The 22,868-nt window shown below is 38.0% G+C and overlaps 2 protein-coding genes across 4 annotated transcripts in view; both read right to left on the reverse strand.

Moving 5' to 3' along the window:
* The window catches only part of nlgn1 (neuroligin 1), a 309,102-nt gene that overhangs the window by 93,340 nt on the left and 192,894 nt on the right, over window positions 1-22,868 (reverse strand). The window lies entirely within an intron of this gene.
* LOC147301514 (uncharacterized) lies at window positions 6,766-11,533 on the reverse strand. Its single transcript, XM_086283685.1, has one exon. The coding sequence runs from the start codon at window positions 11,291-11,293 to the stop codon at window positions 10,601-10,603; it is 693 nt and encodes a 230-aa protein (XP_086139811.1). The 5' UTR covers window positions 11,294-11,533; the 3' UTR covers window positions 6,766-10,600.

A 22,868-nucleotide genomic window follows, 5' to 3' on the forward strand; every position in this document is an offset into this window, starting at 1 on the left:
TGGCACCTTGAGAGAAGAAGAGAGAGAGTGTGTGTGAGCGATGGAAGGTGAAATAGAGAGAAGGAACGAGGCCTTCTTTCAGCTGCAAAGTGCTGGGTTTACCTCACTTTCTTAAATTATATTTAGATAAATATCTGTGGAATAAAACAGCAGCAGCATTTAACTCTGTTTAATGCTGATCTATCAGTTAAGTGTTCTGGGTACCATTTTGGCATCAATGAGTCATCAACAAATCACCTAGCAGCAGCTGCTGCCCGCTTTACTGCATTTATAATTTGTACTTAAAATGAAGTCGCCTAAATTATGTGTAACTAATATAATAAAAAAAATTAAAATATATTTTTTAATCCATACTGCGAGACAATATTGCCTGCATTGCATTGACTGTCAACAGTGCATAGCAACTACAACAAGGTGGGTGAAACCAGAGACTCTATAATTACCCGTAATGCGTTCATTATTTTGCATTTCTAACTAAATTAAACAACAATGTAGGGTTTTTTAAGCACTTTAAAAGCAAACCAGATGACATATATGAATCCATAGGATGTTTTTTTCCCTTTAAATTTCTCCTTAAATTTAACATTCATCACACAAAAAAAGAATAAAATTCTTTAAGTTGTTTCTCATTGGGCCTCCCAGTCACAGTAGCGATACTATTAGCGTAAATAACAACAATCCAATCACGAGTGTTCATGAAAGATAGTAACTACAGTTGAGTTTTATCATCACAATATTTTACTAACACATCTGTTTTCCTTCAGCTACTTAGAGTGGGACATGTTGTCAGTGAGGTTTGCGGTCTACGGCATGGAGCCAGAGAGTCTGATTATTATAATCAACAGGGAGATATCATTGCTGGTGTCGAGTATCATAAATAAGTGTGGGAATAACATATACATCACATCACAGCCACCCTGGGGCGCACTGACAGAGGCGAGGCTGCCGGACACTGGCGCCACCGGGCCCTCTGACCACCACCAGTAGGCAACGGGTGAAGTGTTTTGCCCAAGGACACAACGACCGAGACTGTCCAAGCCGGGGCTCGAACCGGCAACCTTCCGATTACAAGGCGAACTCCCAACTCTTGAGCCACGATCGGTGATGTTCTTTTTATCTCTAACTACAATGACCGGGGACAGGAGGACACTAATGAAATTAGTCCAGACAAACCCCTTCCATTCTCTTTGTGCCTCATTAGAGCCTGATGTCCGTTCACTGTGAACCATCCAGCAGCACACTGGCCAGCCCCTCAATGAGAACCATTAAATACTTGGAAATTTCACCTCTGTTTGTGTAATTAGGCGCTGGATGAACACAGAGCAAATGGCAAATGAACAGGTGGAAAGACAGGGCTGCAGACTTTTCTTTCTTTTTAAACAAGTACAGCTCAAGTGTAGTCTTGTCACAAAAAAGCCTCAAGTTTTAGCTACAAAACTAACAAATCTCTTTCCAATTCTCTGCCTTGATAGATTAAGAAACAAGATCTAACTGTGGTCTCTCTAATAAAAGATGTACAACAAGTCAGTGGTTGCTATCTCTAAATTTCCTTCTACTATGGAAGACTGTCTCACAAACATCCCCACTGTATGTGTGGAAAAAGACAGATTGGTCCTTTTTGTTTCAATTACAGTATTTATTTATTTATTTATTTATTTATATTTAACAGGGGCAAAAGTGGCGAGAACAAAAGAAAAAATAATAATGCGAGAGCATGTGATATAGTGCATACTAAACTCGTTGGGGCTTCTGTGAATGACAATAATAAACATGTTTCGACCATCTGAGGGGACTACAATGTTTGTGCAAAAGAGCTATTCTTAAGTGGATTTTATTGTTTTCTCTCCTCCTCTAAAACCTCCTTTTTATGCTTCAGTAGATGCAGAATAATTACTGAAAAACGAAGGCTGGGGGTTTCATTTATAAAGTGAATTCAACAGATGTTTAAATCTAACCTGTGAGAATTAAAACGCCGGTATTTTTTTAAAAACTTGATCTGCTTTTAAATCCTTATTTATTTAATCTAATACAGTCTAACACAGTGGGAGTACATTGACTATAAGCTTGTTTAGAGACGCAATTTTCAAAGTTAATCTGCGAGCACAGAGGGAGGAACAAACAACTATATTACTCACATTTTCTTCTTACTATTCGAATATGAAGGATAGCAGAAGTATTCATTCATTTATTCATATAAAACAATCGTCAAGTAAAGATGTTTTTTTATTCCATGTGATCATGATATTGAATACGTACTTTATATTACCTCCTACCGATAGAGCTCCTCTATCTCTTGAAGAAAACTGACAATTCCTGCCTTTTGGGGAGGGAGTGGGGGGTGAATTGCAGTGTATCAGGCCCTGTGAGTCCAATCCCACAGGGACATGGGAGTGTATCATCACAGTGAGAGGCAGCGTATTCTCTACTCAAAAGAAAGAGACAGAACTTTAGTCTGTCAAGTCAACTAGGATCAAAACAGGGACTGAAACTGTCACCTTACTGGAGTGAAGAGGAATTTGCATAAATTTAAGCGTCCACCAGATGAAGGATGCATCAAACTCAGTATAAAAGGATAAGAAAGTGGAATCAGTCAGGTAAACATATTGTTTCAGTCAAGACTCCACTTTTCTTTAAAAAAAAAAGTCTGTCAAATCCTAAACAGTCAGTTAAGACCTTTATATTCCTTAGTGTCATCTGTTCATGAGATTTCATCTTTTACATTTCATTTCTGTGATGTTTTTGGATGTAAAAGCCCTCACAGCTCTTCCTATAAGCAAAAGAGCTGTAAGTGATGCTGAAAAATCAGATTTTCTGTTGTTGCCTTCCTCTCTAGCTACCCACGCAGTGATCAGTGAAATACTTAAGCATGCATATACATGGCAGCCAAACCTGCAAACAACCTGAGTATATGATTTATGTCTACAGTCTAGTGTGCAAATCACCTTATTGGTCAATCAAAGTTTCATGTTGTCAAATTTTCAAATACTCAGCTTGTCATTTCACCTTGACGTATTATTTAGTCTATCAGAGCATTGAACCCGTAGCAGAAAGGACATATCTTCTACTAGTATAAGTAAACCAATAGCAGGTTTACTATTAGTTCATATTAATAATAAGACCAGCATTAAACAAACTAAGAGTCGCTGAAAATGATTAAAGCTAAATTATAACTGATTTTATGATATTTTTCTGACAGTTGGTGGACTGTTGAATCAAAATTGAAATGAAAATCTTTTATTTTTCCTGACACTTTTCAGACTAAGGAGCCATATTAATACTGGAATGAATATTATTACCACAGTTAGTTCAAGTGCTTGCTGGTGGCCAGACACATTCTAATCACAGACTGTTTGTGAAAGCATTTGCATGTGTAAATGCAAGCCTGCAAGCTGAGCCACACTCACGGAGGGAAAAAAAAATGAAATCCAGACTCTCTGCTAAAACGGAAAATGCTTCACCCTTGAAATAAGCATGACTTGAACATTTCTGTAAAAAAATAAAAATATTTCGAATTAAAATCAGAATCAGTTTTACTGACCAAGTCTGTGTACACATACAATGAATCGGGCTCTGGCTGGTCCTTTGCTCTCAGGTAACAGAGTAGACAACAGACAATACTGACAATGTGACAGAAACAAAATCTAGCATATTTATTGTGCAATGGTGTAGAGTGAATAAATTATGTAATACATAAAGGACAGATAACTAGTTACTATAAATACGTTATATGCATGAGGACTGACTATAAATATACACATATGGTATCAATTTATGCGCAAAATAACAATTTAATTGGCCTTATTACACATATAGGACAGTGTGGGATGCAAAAACGTCCTGATATGTTAGCAGATACGTCACCCCATGTGGAAACAGGCAGATATTATTGTTTAATCTCTATTTTAGATTAAAATTCACATACATTCCAGTATTTGTGGTCTGATCTGGTCTGGCTAAAGACTGCAAATAACTTGTGTGATGATTACATGTCTCATACACCCATCGGTCATCTCTCAACCAACAGAAAGCTTTTAATCAGCTGCATATGAAGCAAAACCAAGGCTCAGGAAATAGGGGGACTGTATGTGTTATTTTGAATATATGATTTTAAAAAGTAATCAAACACTGCCTCTCTATGGACTATGTTAACCCAACAATCCCTATGGGTCCACAAGCCCCTCTTTGAGAAGCAGTGGTTCATATATCCTCCTCTTCTACAAAATACAGTGGAACTCTGACCTACATTTTACAGATCATTAACTATACGAAAACTAGCTGCATAAAATAAACAGACAAGCATGACTGTGCTGTCTCTAGGTCTACACCTGACAGTAAGCATTTGTGGAAAGTTTCCAGTGTGTTTATGGATGCATAAACACAGAGGAGGCAGAGTGAGAAGCACTAAAATACAGAGGTAGAGAAGTTGGGTTGAGACTTAAAGTTTATGAAAGAGAAAGTGATATATTTAATGAAGGCATATTCATACGAATGCATTAAGTGTAAGTGGTCTGTGTTAACTTAGTTATACAAGAAATGTGAAGACAATATTTAAACAAATATTTAAATAAATTCACTTACTGACTTTTCAAAACAAACCTTTCTGAAATAATAAGTGATGGACATTCTTTCTGAAGATGCTATGATTAACTAAACTCAAAAATGAGGGCAAGTATATCTGCATAAACACTATAAAATAAATACAAAGAAGAAGTATCTATAATTAAACATCCATCTTTAACATGAGGGTTATATTTTCATAATTTGTGTTCCAAGTTAAGACTGTGATATACACTTGTTTCAGCGAGCTAAATACTCTGTAATCTCATCTCTTCAACGCAGTCAAATACAGCTTCTCCCCTCCATCTCTTTTCTGGTTGTCACTGAACCATCATTAGCTGATTAATGTTTCCCAGCTGAGAGTGTTAATTGACATAATTTATTCTCCATTAGTGCTGGCCCTCTGCAGACAGACTCAATGTGTTCCTTTACCCCTCATTTCACCCAAGGTGGTCTTGCCCTTCACCTTGGGCTAACAGTAGACTAAACTAAGTCAAGGTCCTTGTGGGGGTGCTTCAGGTTGCTGTGGCTAAAGTATAATTTCACAAGATGCTGAGAGAATGAATGTGAGAAATCTCAAATTTGTCTCCATTTGACTGTTTTGGCCCTAATTATGGAAAATAAGAATCCTCATAAACAGGCAATCAGTTGTTTAGTCCAGTGGGATGAATCAGAAAGGTTCAGAAAAAATAATGAGATCAAGTTATTTGGTTATTTGCTGCTTGATATTTTGGATTTAGAGGATTTGCTTGGTTGTTTTTCCATCATCTGAAATTGTCATCAGTGACCAACGTTTTAGAGATCTGAGGCCCACTGCTCCACAGACCAGTTGTTTCTGGTGCGATAGAGAAAGTCTCAGGAACCAGGGATCCTGCTTAATTGTATAGCTGAGAAAAAAACTCTACATAGTCTTTTTCTTATGTCATGAAAAACAATCCAAGGAGAGCTGAGCAATGTTCACAATACACTGGCGAGTTAAGAAAGTCAACATGTTGTGCAGTCATGAAGACCCAGCACAGACAGGCTGCCTTCTTGGTGTATATTTAGACTGAAGCCAGCGACGGAAGGTAGAATGCAAAAGAGCAGGAACAGATCAGGAGAGAGAGTAAAATGAAGTTGAGGAGGGTGGAAGAGATTGATTTTCTTTGACATTCCCCACTGAAAAAGTCTCGAACTCGTCACAGAGACTTGAAAAAGAAGAAAGAAAGCATATCTAACACATACACTGGCTTCGTTTCTTAGCAACAGCCTGCACCCGAGGTGAGAAGGAAGAGCTATGGAGATGGAGGGATAAAAAGAAAGAAAGACAGATAAAGAAACAAGACCGACAAAAAGAAAGATATTGGAGTACGCACCCTGCAACTTGTCTGGTTGGTACATATTGATTTTAACTGATTTCTTTACCCCTGGTTCTTATTTTGAAGAACACACTCGCTTCCACCATTGTGTGGATTTCCTGAGAGAGAATTTATGAAAACTCTCATCTAAATATCGTCTTTAAGCTTTTATTTAAACAGGCGTGTGTCTTTAGACCAAATGTGCGAAAACTTTTCGAGACATTATCATCCAACCCAAGAAAATGAACAAAAATATCCAAAAAACATGATAAATTCCTAAATGCTGGTGCTGTGGGGATCAAGGAGGTGTGCAGAAAAGTAAAGAAATAAAAACATCATAGTTAATATCACAGTTTCCTTCATTAGTTAATGTGGAAATTATATGTTTACACATTTACCATTTCATGAAGTAACTGTAGCAAAATGACGTTTGCAGGATTTTAACTCAGTTATACAGCATTTATTTTCATGTCATATCCACCTTTAATCTCCATTTAATGAAGGCATTTAATACATCTGAATTTCACAATTATGCCTTGATATATTAATTAGAAGTGTTTCCTGTCCCTTGACACATATTGGATATTAACAAATTTCCAGTAAGGCTCATTAGTTTAGTGTTTTATATCAAACAGAACCAAAGTGCGCACAACCTAGAAAGAAACCCACTTGAATCACATCTTTAAAAAAGCATTAATATCTAATTTTTTCTTGATGAAATAAAGTTTGAGCACATACAACAGCAAACTCAGTCTATTTATGGTCACAAGAACCATGCTGCCATTATTTCATTTTATTATGGGTTTTTTTACTGCTATAAAATACAAAGTGTCCCTATGTTTGTGATATACAAATACAATATATATTATATATATAAATTAGGCATCTAAGATTTGGTGATAAATAAATTATTTGAATTATTATAAAAAACATGCAAATTAATTGATTTGGTCTATATTTGTCTATTGTGACTTTTCTGAAAATTAGTTTCAAACCTCCTTCAGATACAGTGGTGTATAAGCCTTAGTAAAAAACAATCTGCCCAACTTGTGAAGTATCGAAGGCTGAAATTGATCAAACAAATACTTGCCTGGCAGAGTGCAGCTCCGAGATAAGTGAACTGGTTTAATTATGGTGGTAGGGAAACTAGCAGTGGCCAATCAGGTTTCATTTCATTTCATTTCATTTCATTTATTTATTCATTTTCAGGCACAACAAATACCTATATTGAACATAAAATACACAAAACAAAAAACAAAAATTGCCTGAAAAAGGAGTGGGACGAAGAAAACTTATTAAATCCCACCCCTATACTCACTCATCAACAAAAAAAACAATAAACTTCCCGCAGCTACGCCCATCATTGCATACAGACCCATCAACAGCCCCGGGCACATACAAGCATCTAAGCGGCAGCTCGCAACCAACAATTAGAGCCTTCATAACTGAATACAGAATATATAAATTATAAATTGCATTACCACAGGTAACAGGCAGTAATAACTACAAGTAACAAACACACATACATATACATACATATATATCTACACACACAAGTACATATATGTACATACATACGCACACTTTATTTTTTATTTTTTATTTTGGAATCCATACCAGCAATGGTAAGAGAACAGACATTACAGAGCACACTAAAACCCATCATTGAGTATACTGTGACCAGACCAACTGTTTGTAGAGAAATTTAAATCTATGAATATTTTTGCATTGTTTCAATTGTAAACTCAGACTGTTCCAGATTTTCACACCACATACAGACACGCAAAAGCCTTTACGGGTTGTTCGAGTTCTGGGTAATTTGAATTCTCCAAAGCCTCTCACATTATAAACCTTTTCTCGAATTTCAAATCTAGTTTGTAAATTTGCTGGTAAAAGTTTAGTAAAAGCTTTATAAAAAATTATGGATGTATTGTAATTAACCAGATCCTGGAATTTAAGTAACTTTGCCTGAAGAAAGAATTTGTGAGTATGATCTAGATAACCAGCCTTGTGAATAATACGCAGTGCTCGTTTCTGTACTGTGACTAATGGATTAGTTGTATTTTTATATGTATTTCCCCACACTTCCACACAATATGTAAGATATGGAAGAACCAGGGTACAGTACAGAGTACGAAGTGCATCTTTATCAAGGAATTGTTTCACTTTGTTCAAAACTGCGAGGCTTCTAGAAATTTTGGTTTTTATGTGTCTGACGTGGGGTTTCCATGAAATTTTGTTATCAATTATAACTCCCAAAAATTTGTTTTCACTCACATTATCAATTGGTACACCTTCAATGATAATTGGTAATTCTATATTATATTTTAAATTACCAAAAAACATTGCTTTAGTTTTATTTATATTTAATGATAATTTATTTATGTCCATCCATTTTTTTATTAATTGTAGCTCCCTGTTTACGGTCATTACAAGATCAGTATAATCATCGCTACTGAAAAATATGTTGGTGTCATCTGCGAACAGTATGAGTTTAAGTACTTGAGAAACATCAAAAATATCATTTATGTATACATTGAAAAGTTTTGGTCCCAACACTGACCCTTGGGGAACACCACATGTAATACCAAGTTTCTCTGAATGGTAATGCCCTATGCTAACATATTGTTCCCGACCCGTTAGGTAACTTTTTAACCAGTTACCAGCTTTCCCTCGAATACCATATCTTTCCAATTTATCCAGTAAAATTGAGTGATTGATTGTGTCGAAGGCCTTTTTGAGATCAACAAAAATACCAACTGCATATTTATTTTTATCCAGTGTATCAGTAATTTCTTCTACTGCCTCAATTATCGCCATTGAAGTGGTTCTTTGCGTTCTGAAACCATACTGACCAACATTTATTATTTGATGTTTTTCAAGGAATTTTTCTAATCTTGAATTAAAAAGTTTTTCTAGAACTTTTGAGAATTGAGGCAGTAGAGAAATAGGCCTATAATTGGTAAAACTGTGTTTGTCATTACTTTTATATAGTGGTATTACTTTCGCAATTTTCATTTTTTTTTGGAAAACAACCGGACTGAAATGATAAATTACAGATATATGTTAAGGGACTAGCAATATTCAGAATAACCTGTTTAACTACAGACATATTTATGTCATGATAATCCATTGAAGACTTACTTTTACATTTTAATGTGATATTTATTACTTCTTGCTCATTTGTAGCTGAGAAGAACAGTGAAAAGGGATTTGATTTTATATTACTGATATTTTCATTTTTATGACACGGGATGTCCGCTGCTAGTTCAGGGCCAACATTTATGAAGAATTTATTGAACCCATCGACAATATTACTCATGTTGTGATTTTCACCATTTGCATCAGTAAAATATTCAGGATATGATGTTCCAGAAGATCCTTGTTTAATTAAGTTGTTTAACACATCCCAAGTTCCTTTTATATTGTTTTTATTTTCATATAATCTTCTTCTATAATAAAGTTGTTTGCTCGTTCTTATAATATCAGTCAATTTATTTCTATATGCTTTATATCTTTGTTCCACTTCTTTTGTTTTTACTTTGATAAACTGTTTATACAGATTGTTTTTCTTTTTGCAAGCATTAATAATTCCTTTTGTGAGCCAAGGACTTTTTATCTTTTTTTTCTTTGTCATGTGTTCGTTTACAGGACAATGTTTATTGTACCACATAGTAAAAATATCTAGAAAATTATCATAAGCCTTGTCCACATCTGACTCTTCATACACCGAACTCCAATCTTGTTGTGCTAAATCGAAATTGAAGGCATGAATTGCTTCTTCATTTATTGTTCGCTTTGCTATCATGATCTTGGTATCTATTTTTTTTAAATCACAGTCACACAAAGTAAAAACTGGTAAGTGGTCAGTTATATCACAGACAAGCAGGCCACTATTAATTTGGAAATCCATGACATTAGTAAAAATATTGTCAATAATAGTGGCGCTATGTGATGTTATTCTGCTTGGCTTTGTTATTGTTGGATATAGTGATAAGCTGTACATTGTGTCAGTAAAGTCATCAATGGCTTTTAACCTTGTTGGATTTAGCAAATCAATGTTAAAATCACCACAGATAAATAGTAATTTTTGGTTCACCGAAGCAAACGTTTTTTCTATCCATTCATTAAAAGTGTCAATACTTGAACTGGGTGTCCGATATATGCAACTTATTATAACATTTCTCTTTTTTTCATTCATAATCTCAATAGTCAAACATTCCAAAATTCCATCAATAGCCATAGACATAGTTGTTACACCATTAGATTTTATAGAGTTATGAACATATATAGCAACCCCGCCGCCCGCCTTATTTAATCTATTCATGTATTTTAAATCATATCCATTCAAACAAAAATCTATTCCTTTATCGACATTGAACCAAGTTTCAGTGATGGCTATAACACTAAAGGGGCGAGAAAATTGTTGCAAATAGTCCTTAATGAAATCAAAATTAGAGTACATACTTCTGCTGTTAAAGTGAATTAATGAGAGCTTCCCGTCTAGGTTAATTTCTTTTTCATATTGTTCCTGAGTGAAATAATTACAATTTTTAACAAAAGAAGAGAGAAAGTTACTTTCAGAATCTATTTCTGGATCTATTATATTATGCTCCTTATATTCACAATCTAGATCAATTACTTTCTGTTGAAGAACTAATTTCAACGTGTCCATGTCATTTCCTGGTGTAATTGATACATTGGTGTCAGTTATACTTGTCCAGATCCTCCATGTTCCTCACTATCAGTACTTTTGCCTCTTCTGGTGTCCCGTTTAGCTTAATGAAAATCTTACAGTTTGTTACCCATGTATGTTGTATTTTACCGTTCTTCTTCAGTTGCCTTGCCTTCCTCGCGATGTCTGCGTTTTTTCGTGTCAGATGCTCATTAATGAAAACGTCCGTGCCTTTCAGTTTGCGTCCTTGTTTCAGCAGTGCGACCTTGTTCTTCCGATTGACAAATCTCATAACGACGGCCGGCGGTCTGTCACTCCTCCTGGGCAGTGAGTGACATGCTTCTATGTGCTCCAGGTCCATCTCTATCCCCTTGCTTTGGAGGAAGGACGCCACCTGTTGCTCCACCGAGCGGGTCTCCTCGTCGCTGGGCTCCCCGACGTTCCCGGCCACCGCGCGCGCGTACGAGCGCGGCTTGATTTTAATACCGCTGATGACCACGTCGTTCGTACGGGTGTACTGCTCCAGCTCATCCACCCGCCGCTCGAGATCCATGATCCGTCTGTCCTTCTCGGCATTTTGGAGGCGTAGCTGTTTTACCTCCTCCAGAAGCCCCAGAAGCAGCTCCTGCTGTGCCCTGACTGCGGCCACGTCTCCGCACAGCGCTCCGAGGGAGGTTTTAATGTCCTCAACCTCCTCTGGTGTTGGGCCTTTCTTGGGTGGCATACTGAAGCGAGAGCACGAGGCGGCCACCACGAAGGACCCGGAAGCGGAATTTCTGATGATGGCGCCTGGCTAGGCCTGCTGGCTGATGGTGGAGCCTGGCTGTGGCCTGCTGGCTGATGGTGGAGCCTGGCTGGGTCTGCTGGCTGTGGCCTGCTGGCTGATGGTGGAGCCTGGCTGTGGCCTACTGGCTGATGGTGGAGCCTGGCTGTGGCCTGCTGGCTGATGGTGGAGCCTGGCTGTGGCCTGCTGGCTGATGGTGGAGCCTGGCTGTGGCCTGCTGGCTGATGGTGGAGCCTGGCTGTGGCCTGCTGGCTGATGGTGGAGCCTGGCTGTGGCCTACTGGCTGATGGTGGAGCCTGGCTGTGGCCTGCTGGCTGATGGTGGAGCCTGGCTGTGGCCTGCTGGCTGATGGTGGAGCCTGGCTGTGGCCTGCTGGCTGATGGTGGAGCCTGGCTGTGGCCTGCTGAGCCTGGCTGTGGCCTGCTGGCTGATGGTGGAGCCTGGCTGTGGCCTGCTGGCTGATGGTGGAGCCTGGCTGGGTCTGCTGGCTGATGGTGGAGCCTGGCTGTGGCCTGCTGGCTGATGGTGGAGCCTGGCTGGGTCTGGTAGGAACAAATTGCTGATGAGGTTTGATCCTCAAGCTTGGACAGTCTGCTCATTCCTGACTTAAAAAAGCATGTGGAATGGATTTATATGTGGTCATTCCATGCTTTTTAGATAAAAGCTGCACCGGGGATGTACGAGATATCTTAATAGCTGCTTTTCTGTTCAGCGTATCTGTGTGTAGGTGTGTGTGTCTGTGTATGTGTATCTGTATGTGTGTGTGTGTGTGTGTGTGTGTGTGTGTGTGTGTGTGTGTGGGTGTGTGTGTGTGTGTGTAGAGGGAAGAAATAGAGAGGAAGTCTATTTAGGACAGTGATGGCAGCTAAAGATAGAAGGCACGTTTTAAAGAGAGGATAGAAACATGGGATGTTTTGGATAGATCGAGTCTGAATCAAGGAACAGATTTTATAAATAAGCAAGGTATCGCTCTTCCACTATTATTTGTGTCTTGTTAGATCTAATCCACCTTTCATTTTCCCTCTCTAGCTACTTTTAGATGTTCTCAGGTGTTGTTACTTCCTTGGTCTCAGTCTCTTTCCACCCATTCTCAGTACTACTGTTTTTATCTTTTCTCTATTATGTTTCTCCGTTGGAAACTTGAGGCATTGCATGCGCAGGAGGCTATCTGAAGCACTTCAACTATCTCCTCTTCTTGCGCATGCAGTAGTGTCACCAAGTAGGACTTCTGCCCTCTCTGCCACCCATTTCAAATGCATACCTAACTCCAATAGCCAGAGGTAATCAGCGCAGGACAGAAGTGTAGCTTTGTTGATTGTTAGGCAGCTTAAAACAATCTCTCCAGTGCTGCTTGCAAGTTGTTGCACTCTCTATTCAAGATCATAGTCTAGTCCATGAACATCCGCTTTTACATCTCCAGGTGAAATTATTACATCAAAGATATGGCATATGCAAATTTGCATTATTCATGAGGTAGTGTTCCAATTGGCTGGAGGGTAACCTGACGCCATAATTCGAGCTACTTGCAATAAGTAATCATGAATAATGAAACTTAAGAGTAAATAGCTTCAAAAACCGTCTGTTGGGTGACAGAGGGGCATCTGCACTGTAAGGATGATTTCAAGAAACCAAAACAACTTTTGGAGACTGAAAAGTCCAGATTTCAATATTATTTTTAATTTATTCTATAAATCAATAATTAGATTTTCTTAATTTTTAATGAATCCAGTATACTGATCCTTGTTTAAAAGATTCTAAGTAATTATGTTTTTTAAGCTAATGTTAAGCAACAGACAAAATAATTCATAAACATGTTGCAACAGAAACAGAAAAAGGTATAGAACAGTGTGGGGTTTTGCCCCTTGGAAAACATGACATGTCCACATATGTAAGAGATAAAAGAACACATGTAAAATATTCATTATTTGATCAAAAACATTTTCTCATGCTAGTGAGATTTGCAGCTAAAACTAAGATACTATATAATAGAATAATTTGATCTATGATCAAATGATATGTTCAATGCTGGTTGTGGATGTGAAGCAATCTGAACTTCCTCTAACTGCAAACTTTTTAAATATGAATGAAGGGAAACAGCACACACACTGAACCAAATCTCTTGCTTTCACTTTCATTTAAAACGTTAATGGAACTTGATTTGCAACTGCTATCAATTTAAAAAGAAATCAACAGCTGTCCCACTTCTTTATGGTGTTTGGTTTGATTTTAAGACCCTGGAAGCTACGACTAAGTATTTCTGAATTTCCTGTGCTCCCAGTGCCGTGATGACAGGATTGAAAGGAGAGTGTTAACCTGCTTGTCTGTCAGCCTGTCAGTTTGCAGAGTCAGAGTGGTTCCGCAATAATGCTGATTCCTCTAGTGTTGCCAAACGATAAATCAGTGTTAATAAGAATTCATATAAAATGTGCATATGGAACAACAAATCTGTTCATGCATGCAGTTCACATGGCGGAGCAATTTAACAGAGCAAAATATGTGAATCTGAAAAACAGACAGTAGCAAAAAGCCAATCAAACTAAAGATGTTGGGAACGACAGGAGCTTTTTCTCGGCAGACTAACCATGAAGTTCCAACTAAACCTTCCTTCTTTGCCTGGCTGAGGCATCAGTCATTCCCGCGTGCACGCACACACACACATGCACACACGCACGCGCGCGCACACACACACACACCTTATATGCAAGCACAGTGAAGCCACTGCACCCAGAGATTTGCTGCTTGCAATGCAAATCAGGTTGAAAAAGGTTCTGGCAACGAACATGCTTAACTAGTCACTATGGAAACTCTGCAGGACATTGCTTGGCCTCTGCTCTATTTGTTTTTATTTGTTTCCCCCTGTTTGTTTACTATGTATCTTAGAAACACATCAGCGGCTGCAAGCCACCTCAGCACAAGCATCAACGAGAAAAAGATACCAGCTAATGATTGTGTTTATTAGATTGTATTCGATTAGATTTGATTGTATGAGATTACATTTGATTAGATTAGATTATAACGGAGTGACAACAGCAGACACGTTGCTGTTTTCTGTCATTACATATAGCACAGTTATTTCAATTTTAAACATATTTATCTGAAATTGCAACATTTAAATAAAAAAAAATCAGAAAATAACACTGTATATTCTCTATTATTGGTGGCGTTTTCTCTGTTTTCTTTCTATTATTGTCGGGTCTTTACCTCACTTTACCTTGAGGCAACTGTTGTTGTGATTTGGGGCTATATAAATAAAATTGAATTGAATTACTATCATAACAAATAAAGAACTCTGCCATTTTTGGGGGCTATTTGTAGTAAAACATTTTAATGCATAGTCGCAGCAACCCCACGAAGAAAAAAAAAAGTGTTGCCATGTCTGCGTGTCTGAGAAAATTGGTAAATAGATTCAAATTAGCATCTCTGTTGTCTACTCTGAACCACCATTACAACACTGATGGTGAGACGGCATTCTGTTTTCAAAATATATTTTACTTCTACCTTAATATTCTTCACACCTGCACTCAGACATACCCGCAACAGTGACAGAGGAAGCCACAATATGAGTGCATCCTCTCTTGCTTTAAACGTCCAACCTAGTAATATTGAGATAGAGTAAAGTGACCACGGTGTCGCTCAGACATGAAGTTGACACATTCAGATGATGTCAGATTAACAGAAAGGGCTTTTGGAAGATACCAGAAATGTGCAAACAATCTGATCTTCTACAAATTCCTAGAAAACCTTCAGAGCATTCAACATTACTGGAGTTTTAGCCAGAGGGCTAAATCTAAATGCTACAAACAAAAAAGCTCATTCAATTAACTACTGTGAAACTTGTCTCCTGCCTTTGTGTGAAACTTTAAATGAAAATGATTAATTTCTTAACAAAGCGATGATGTGGGTACAACTTATCAGTATGGACTTATGGATCTTATCTGATGTTTATATTGTTTGATGAGATGACTGTTAAATCACACCGATGACAGGAGCAATGCTCAGAGTGCAAACCTTCAGACAGATGTTTGCTATGTTTGGTTGAAAGTAAGCATGCACTTATGTGTGAATTATCTCACTGATTACTCGGGGAAAACTGAAAATAATTACACCGGTAGATTTAAAAACCAAACAATGTATTTGAATTCAGTTGACAGTTTTAGTCTTATGATTTATAAACCTGGGTGCTGCTCGTTGCATCGTTACCAACACATGGACGTGACTGCAGACCCGTCCCTTGTTCTTTGCAAACTATTTGTGGTGATTTGTGCTACGTTTACATATTTCTTACTCCAAAATATTTTTCAACTCAGCGTTGTGAGGTTGTTTTGAAGCTACAAATGAAGAGTAGATTTTCTTTTTTTATTGCTTTGTTATTGCATTTCAAACACTACATTATTTTGATGAGTTGATAGTATATCATGTAGATGGCATTTATGATGCAAATCCATCGTTAATGACTTTAGATTGATTGGTTCCCTATGCCGTATTTCTTCATAAAACTTTCATTTTCACTTACTGAATGGCTATGGTCACCTTAGCCATTTTTACATATGCACTGGCATTTCACAGTGTAAATGTCTGATGCTGTCAGGTTTGTTATTGAACAGTCTAACTTGCAAGCTTCCTAGTAAAGTCTGTGGGATATCGGATTGTGCTAGTTTGCATCAAAGTGGGAATAACCCAGGAGACTGTCTAGTAATAGTGTAGCAGTGAAGAGTAGCGTAGTAACAGCAGTGATTTCACAGCTAGTGAGTGGTTGTTCTGTGTTCCGCCTTCTGCATGCTTTACCAAGATGGCACCCTCCCATACACCAAATGGTATTTGGTGTAAATTCAAGTTTTGAGAACATGGTGGACACAAACTCCTCGAGTGTGCTGTTAGACAAGAAAACTCAAAGTTTTCCCAAATTCATGTTTAAAAAAAAAAAAGGGCTTCTTGCCAAATTGGCATGCAATAAGTGATGTTTGTGAGGCATCTCACTGTGTGAGAACAAAGAATTGAAAAAGTTTATTTACTTGTTGATGACTAATGATCACAAAAAGTGCAGAGATGTTTTTTCATAACATGTTAAACTGGATGACAAATTTAAAATGACCTCTTTGTTGAAATCTTGTTTTAGCCATCGCTGTGAATTCGGCGCCGGCCTTCAGCTTTGATTTCACGACTAGCTATGGTGATTCTTTGATGAGGCTTTGTACACTGCAGTGTTTTATCACAGGCCTCAGTGCAGTATTGTACCATGTCTCTATGGCGATAAACCACTTTAGAGGCTTGGGCTCGCCCAATATTTTATCTCAGCACCATCACTGAAGGCAGGTGGAACTGATTGAAAAGAAATTATGAAAGAGGAGAGAAAAAAATGGCACACAGCATCTGCAGAGCCTGGCTGAGGACATTGGAGAGAAGATTGAATACAGGTTATCAAATCTGAACCCAAAATAAATCTCTTTCATCAAGCTCTTCGTCTCATTCTTTCCCTGACGTTTTTCTCTGAGCTGCCTGTATACTCTGTATAACCAGATCAAACCTGCAATGAACCGCTGACTCAGTCAAGGCTCCAAACCCAGATATACAGAATTATTACTCCCACTAAATCCAGAAATGGAAGAGGGTATTCTACTGGAATCTTTTGCAAGTTTGAAATATTTTGCATGGACTACTGAGTGATTTTGATGTACAATAGCATCTTTACAAAATTAACTTTAAGAAAAAGAAAAAAGAAAGTAGGGCTGCTCGATTATGGCAAAAATGATAATCACGATTATTTTCACTGAAATTGAGATCTCGATTATTTGACGATATTTATTTAACAATAACAATGTATTGAATAATGACTTTAAAGACTGTCAAAAAATAATATAAAATAGTGTGCAAATACTGATAACAGTGCAAATGTTTGCAATATAAAAAATAAATGAAAAATGTAAACATCTATGTTTAGTGAACTTTGCAGTGTTGCTCTGTGGTGCAGCTACGACACTGTAGCAAAGTTTACACACTGTGTCTACTTGATCCACGTCTGGTTTTTTTTGGATTTTTTTACCTCTCTTTTCAACCAACGGCAGTCACTCTCCTCTCCAAATAACTTCTGCTTAGCTTTCCGAGCTTCCCTCGGGTCCTCTTGTTGTGACACGTGTTCGAAATGCAGAGAGGTGCGCTCGATTTGCCACACGGAGCAGCGCGAGAGTAAAGCATGAGGGAGGGGCTAATAATCGGCTCAGTTATTTTTAATGATCGTTGAAAGCCCAGATCGTAATCGTGATTAAAATTCAATTAATTGAGCAGCCGTAAAAAAAAGCATGAATTTTATTTGAACATTTGCTTCTGAAATACTAAATACTGTTCGCCAATACCTATTTGACTGATGTTGCACCTATGGTGTATTTCATATATTTCATATATAAAGATCCTCATTAAAATGTGTATACTTCTGGCTGAGAGAGCCATTGTCACTTATCTGCATGTCACACTCTAAATGCTACTCTAAAAACAAGTGAAAATTGCAATTAAAATTGGTGATACATATTTGAAAAGGATAAGCTGAACTGCTGTTCAGTGCATGAGAAAGATTAACGAATTACTAATGTTGTTCGTACCACACATGACTGCACTTTGAAAGATATAAACACTTGCATTCATGAAGCAGTGATCAGTGAACATCTGGCAGCTTCGTATGCAAACTAACACAATGAAGTCCATTCCAGCAGCACCTTTCATCAGTATTCTTTGGACAGTGCGTCATATGTGGCAGACAGTTCATAGCAGGTCTCTGCGGGGTGCCTGAAATGAGATGTGTCCAGTCCCGCAATTAACACACTCATACATTCGTGCTCAGGCAAACAGAGATGAATGTACGCAGCCATAATGTATGGATACATGCATGCAAATTCAGATATAGGTAGGGAGGAGTAGTGACATAGCTGCTTTGGTAATTGCAGTGTGCTCTGACAGCCATCTTAATGAGATAATGAGAGTAGGAGGGTGAGTCAGTGCCGCCCTCTCCCTCCTCCTCCTCCACAGAGCCAGAAACAGACGAAGGGGTCGACCTCAAAATGAGCAAGAAGACAGATGAGTAAATGGATAGAGGTTAAAGAGGGAAGAGAAAGAGATGAGAAAGACGACGGAGAGAATGAGAAAATGATTTGCGGCGTTAAAGGAAGAAGATAAAGGGAACAAAAAGGAGAAGGAAGAAAAAAGACAGGATGGTTTAAAAATAGGAAGATGACAATGGAGGGAAGAAGTAACACAAATTTATAATAAAAGGAAAATGAAAAATACAAAAGAAGAAATAATGACAGCTAATAAAGACAACAGAAATGCAAATAAGACGGTTGAGATCCTGAATTCTTAAGAGGCCCCAGGCAGACAGGGTGACACTGTGGAATCGAGAGCCTTATCTATGTGTGATATGTATATTATAAAAAAGCATGCATACAGCATTTTCCACACATGCTGCTACTTGTGTAGAAATTTGCTGGGAGAATATACCTCACACATGCTCTAGAGCAGGCGTGCACATTTGTGCTTGGAGCAAATCAAGGTAAAAGTGGTGAAAACAGAAAAATAAAACAGGTTTTGAACTATGGAGGAATATTTGAGAGATCTTGTCTGGCAATTCCTTCCTACATCTCCCTTGCTGGGATACTCTACTTATTTACTTTTCTATGTAAAGTTTGTGGTGCAAATTTCATTCTTTTATATGGAAAGCAAGTTTTCAAGACTTTAAATCATGTCTAAAAAAAAAGCAATGAAGATCGAGTTTTTGCAATCACGATGATAGACATATATGAGAGAGGACCTCAGTGTTTCATAAAACTCTGACAAAAATAACAATGTATATATGGATATCTGCATTTGTGTGTTCACACAGTTTTAGTCTTGAATCTATATATGTCCGTTTGTTTGGAACTGTCTCCAATTTGAAAAGCCAACACGTGACTGGGTGATCAAGTTTAAGCCTGGGCTAATATCTTTCTTCAGGATTGATAATATCACATCATTAAAAAATGTAAAGAGGGATTTTTGTCCACAAAACAAATTTACTCAGTCTTTTGCAGAAAGAAAAGAATCTAGGAAAAATATCCCTTTAGAACTATTTTAAAAAGTATCTCAGTGAAATATCTTGCAAAAGGTGGAGGGTGTAAACTCCTGAGGAGGATCTTTGAAGAATGCACAGAGCACTGTTTGAAATAATAACCCACAAAAACCTCTGAATATTCTGAATATTCTTTATCTCTCTCTCTAACACCACTAACACCCCCAAACACGCAGTCTCGTGTGATATTTTCTATTTTTCACTGCTAAAATGCCTGTACTTCCTAATCCAGCCCCCAGGAATTTTTCAGGAGGTTGCTAATATAGAGGAAAAACAGCCCTGTTCTAGGACTCACTGTTCTTTTAGGGCAAACACACACACACACACACACACACACACACACACACACACAGATAAAAATAAATACACACACATGTAGATAAACACACATCAGAGTTGATGCCAGATGGCCACATCTGTGACCAACTGCCATCTCATACAGACCAGGTGTTGAGGTGTTGCAGTGTGTGTGTGTGCGTGCGTGCGTGTGTGTGTATGCGTGTATGCGTGTATGTATTATGTTAACAGAACGAAGCAGCTCTAAAAACCCCTTTGCTGGATTGAAAAGCCATTGTCAGATTAGAGCACGTCTTTGTGTTTTGCATTCAATCTGTACACTAAAACATGGATTAAAGTCTCATCTACTGCAGTGCATTGAACTGGCGTTAGTTTAATTTTTTATTTTTTTTTTAAATTTAATGGGCTACTAATAAAAATGCCATACTAGTTCTACACTGCTAAAGACCAAACATCATCTCTTTAACAATGATTCAAGTCCAATGGATCTTTTTATTAAAAGAATCTCTTACTTTACACTTTTACATTTGTTATGTCTGATAAGTAAATCCATCCATCCATCCATTCGCTTCCGCTTATCCTTTCAGGGTCGCGGGGGGCGCTGGAGCCTATCCCAGCTGTCATAGGGCCAAAGGCGGGGTACACCCTGGACAGGTCGCCAGTCTGTCGCAGGGCTATAAGTAAATCCAGTAGAGCATAATTTGATTTTATTCCATTGTAGTGGGTGGCACATGCACGTGAGCATGAGCGTGTATGTATGCTAAACAGTATGATCATACTTTTGAAATTATCACTGGGGACAATAAATCTTTCTCATCGTTTTCTGATAAAATCAGTTGTGTTCTGTCTGTTCACTTTATTATTCGTATAGCATCATTGCATTAAATGCTTTTTGAAAAGAGACACACCATGAGTCTAAAACCATTTTTTTAATTCATACAAAAAAATCGAATCTCTTTCTTATTAGAAATCTGTTAGAGAACAGGCAATGTCAGGGAAAATGAAGAGATGGGAACGGGTAGATGATTCTCGAAAATCTAAATTTCAAATCAGGTAAAAGAATTCCCGTAACCCTTGGACGATGATATGCCATCCTTGTGCGTCAGTTATCAGCAACAGTGTTACTCAATCCTGTTTCGCCTACTCCCTCTATTATGGTGTGCAGCTCTGCCCATCAGTTGCTTTGGGCTCGTGAACTATCACGAGCGATCATCAAATCAAACAAGAAAATATATATAAAATTATAACATTGAGTTACATTATTAACCAAGCAGCTGATGGGATCCCTTCACACACCCTGAAAGGCATCCAAACACACCCCCACAGTGTCTTGATGCTGTGGCGTGTCCTGTCAGGCTTCCTGGATGTGATGGCGAAGCTGATGCTGATTTATAGCAGGCGCAGAATGGCTGCTTTAGATGGATGCAGGACACGCACTGTTTTAATATATCAAACACATACCACACACACACACAACTAAACACATAATGCCATAATTCATCACAGACACACACACATAGTTTTAATTCATCATAGTGGAGTGACCCATATATTGCGACTGAAAGTACTGTAAGAGGAAGCAAGAGGAGAACAGCACGGAATAGAGTAACTAAAGAGGTAGGCACCAGGACAGAGCATCAACAGACAGATGGATGGAGGAGGGTATACTATGATGCGTGCTGTGCATTACAATACAGTGCCAGAGGTAAGAAAACATAAATCAGACAAATTTACTTTTGTGCAAAAACAGACTTATTTTACTATTTTTTCCCGCATTAAACCATGTGCAGTTTTAAACTCTTGATATTTTCACTGAATAAAAACAATACTGACAGAATGTAATGTTAGTTTCCTAATCTTCACCATTTTATTAAACTTCATCCCAAGAAAGAACATGGCTGCAAATATCAGAGAAAAAAATACCATTTTGATGACTCATGGATTCCCACAGTAAGGACAACAATAGCAACACTACTCTGTGTCACCGAAACTGAGCTATTAACAAATTTTTTCATCTCTCTATCGATCTGCAAGAAATTACTCTCTCCGTCTACCTCTATCCTTCTTCTGCTGTCTCTCCTCCACTCACTCTGCAGACAGTGTACAGATTACATCTGCGCTTTCATTACACAGCTTTATTTTCCATCGCTGAGCTGAAATTGTGTCTTGCTGTTTGCCATCATTCGGCTTTATTACCGAAGCAGCCAGACAGTGTCAACAGGCTGCTCCTTCTGATCCTCTGTGCTCTGTCGGTTGTTAGACTGTCGTGTTATGGAAGCTTGTTGACTTGGGAAATTCCTGGCAGCTATCAAAGATATTGAATATCAAAAAAAAATAAAATAAAAAAATGCAAGTAGAGCTTTAAATTAGCACAAACCACCAGTGCGTGGTAATCATTTTATGTCTTTCATGATTCTATATCTTTTAGTTGCTGCTTTGGCAGGGACCCCCCCTCCCCTCCCAAACTCAAAGAAAGCACAGTCGTAAATGAATGGTCATGGTCTTGAGCTTGTTTCTACATTATATGCTTCTACCTCCTATTTTCTGCAACTTGCTTTCAATTTTTGATTACCGTCTCCTGACAGAGTGTACTCTTACAACCACCTGAAATCCTTCAACAAACCCACCTCCACCATCTGTAACAATGCATTCAAGTACAAAACATCCCAGTAGTCAATTATGTGTAACACACACAGTAATTGTGGCAGAACTGGAAATCGCTGTCAGTCTAACATGCAACATTGTAAATCTTATACTGGACCGTTTATAAGAAACATTTATAAGAAGATTAATCTTATGTCTGAAAAACACACATGCACACAGAGGAGAGACAGAGACATTAATAATGTTACAAACTTAACCTTTTCTTCCTACTGTAAGTATTTTACTAATAACCCATCATGCAAATGTACAAATGAGACAGAAATTATGACAACTGGCATCCAATCTTATAGTTCCAGAATTTATTCCCAGAAGTTATTTGGGAACGAATACATGAAACGGTAAAAGGGTTTAAAAAATATTTAATGACATAAGTTGAAACCTTCATTATCCCTCACTATACACATGGACACATAATGATCTGTGTCACAGCTAGAAGCCATCTGACAGAAGATGAAGGGCAGA

This window comes from Aulonocara sp. 'chitande type north' Nkhata Bay, linkage group LG23 (genome assembly GCF_057382095.1).
Source record: "Aulonocara sp. 'chitande type north' Nkhata Bay isolate Kocher_YH1m ecotype deep benthic linkage group LG23, A_spYH_male_GT1.1, whole genome shotgun sequence".
Classification (NCBI taxonomy): Eukaryota; Metazoa; Chordata; class Actinopteri; order Cichliformes; family Cichlidae; genus Aulonocara; species Aulonocara sp. 'chitande type north' Nkhata Bay.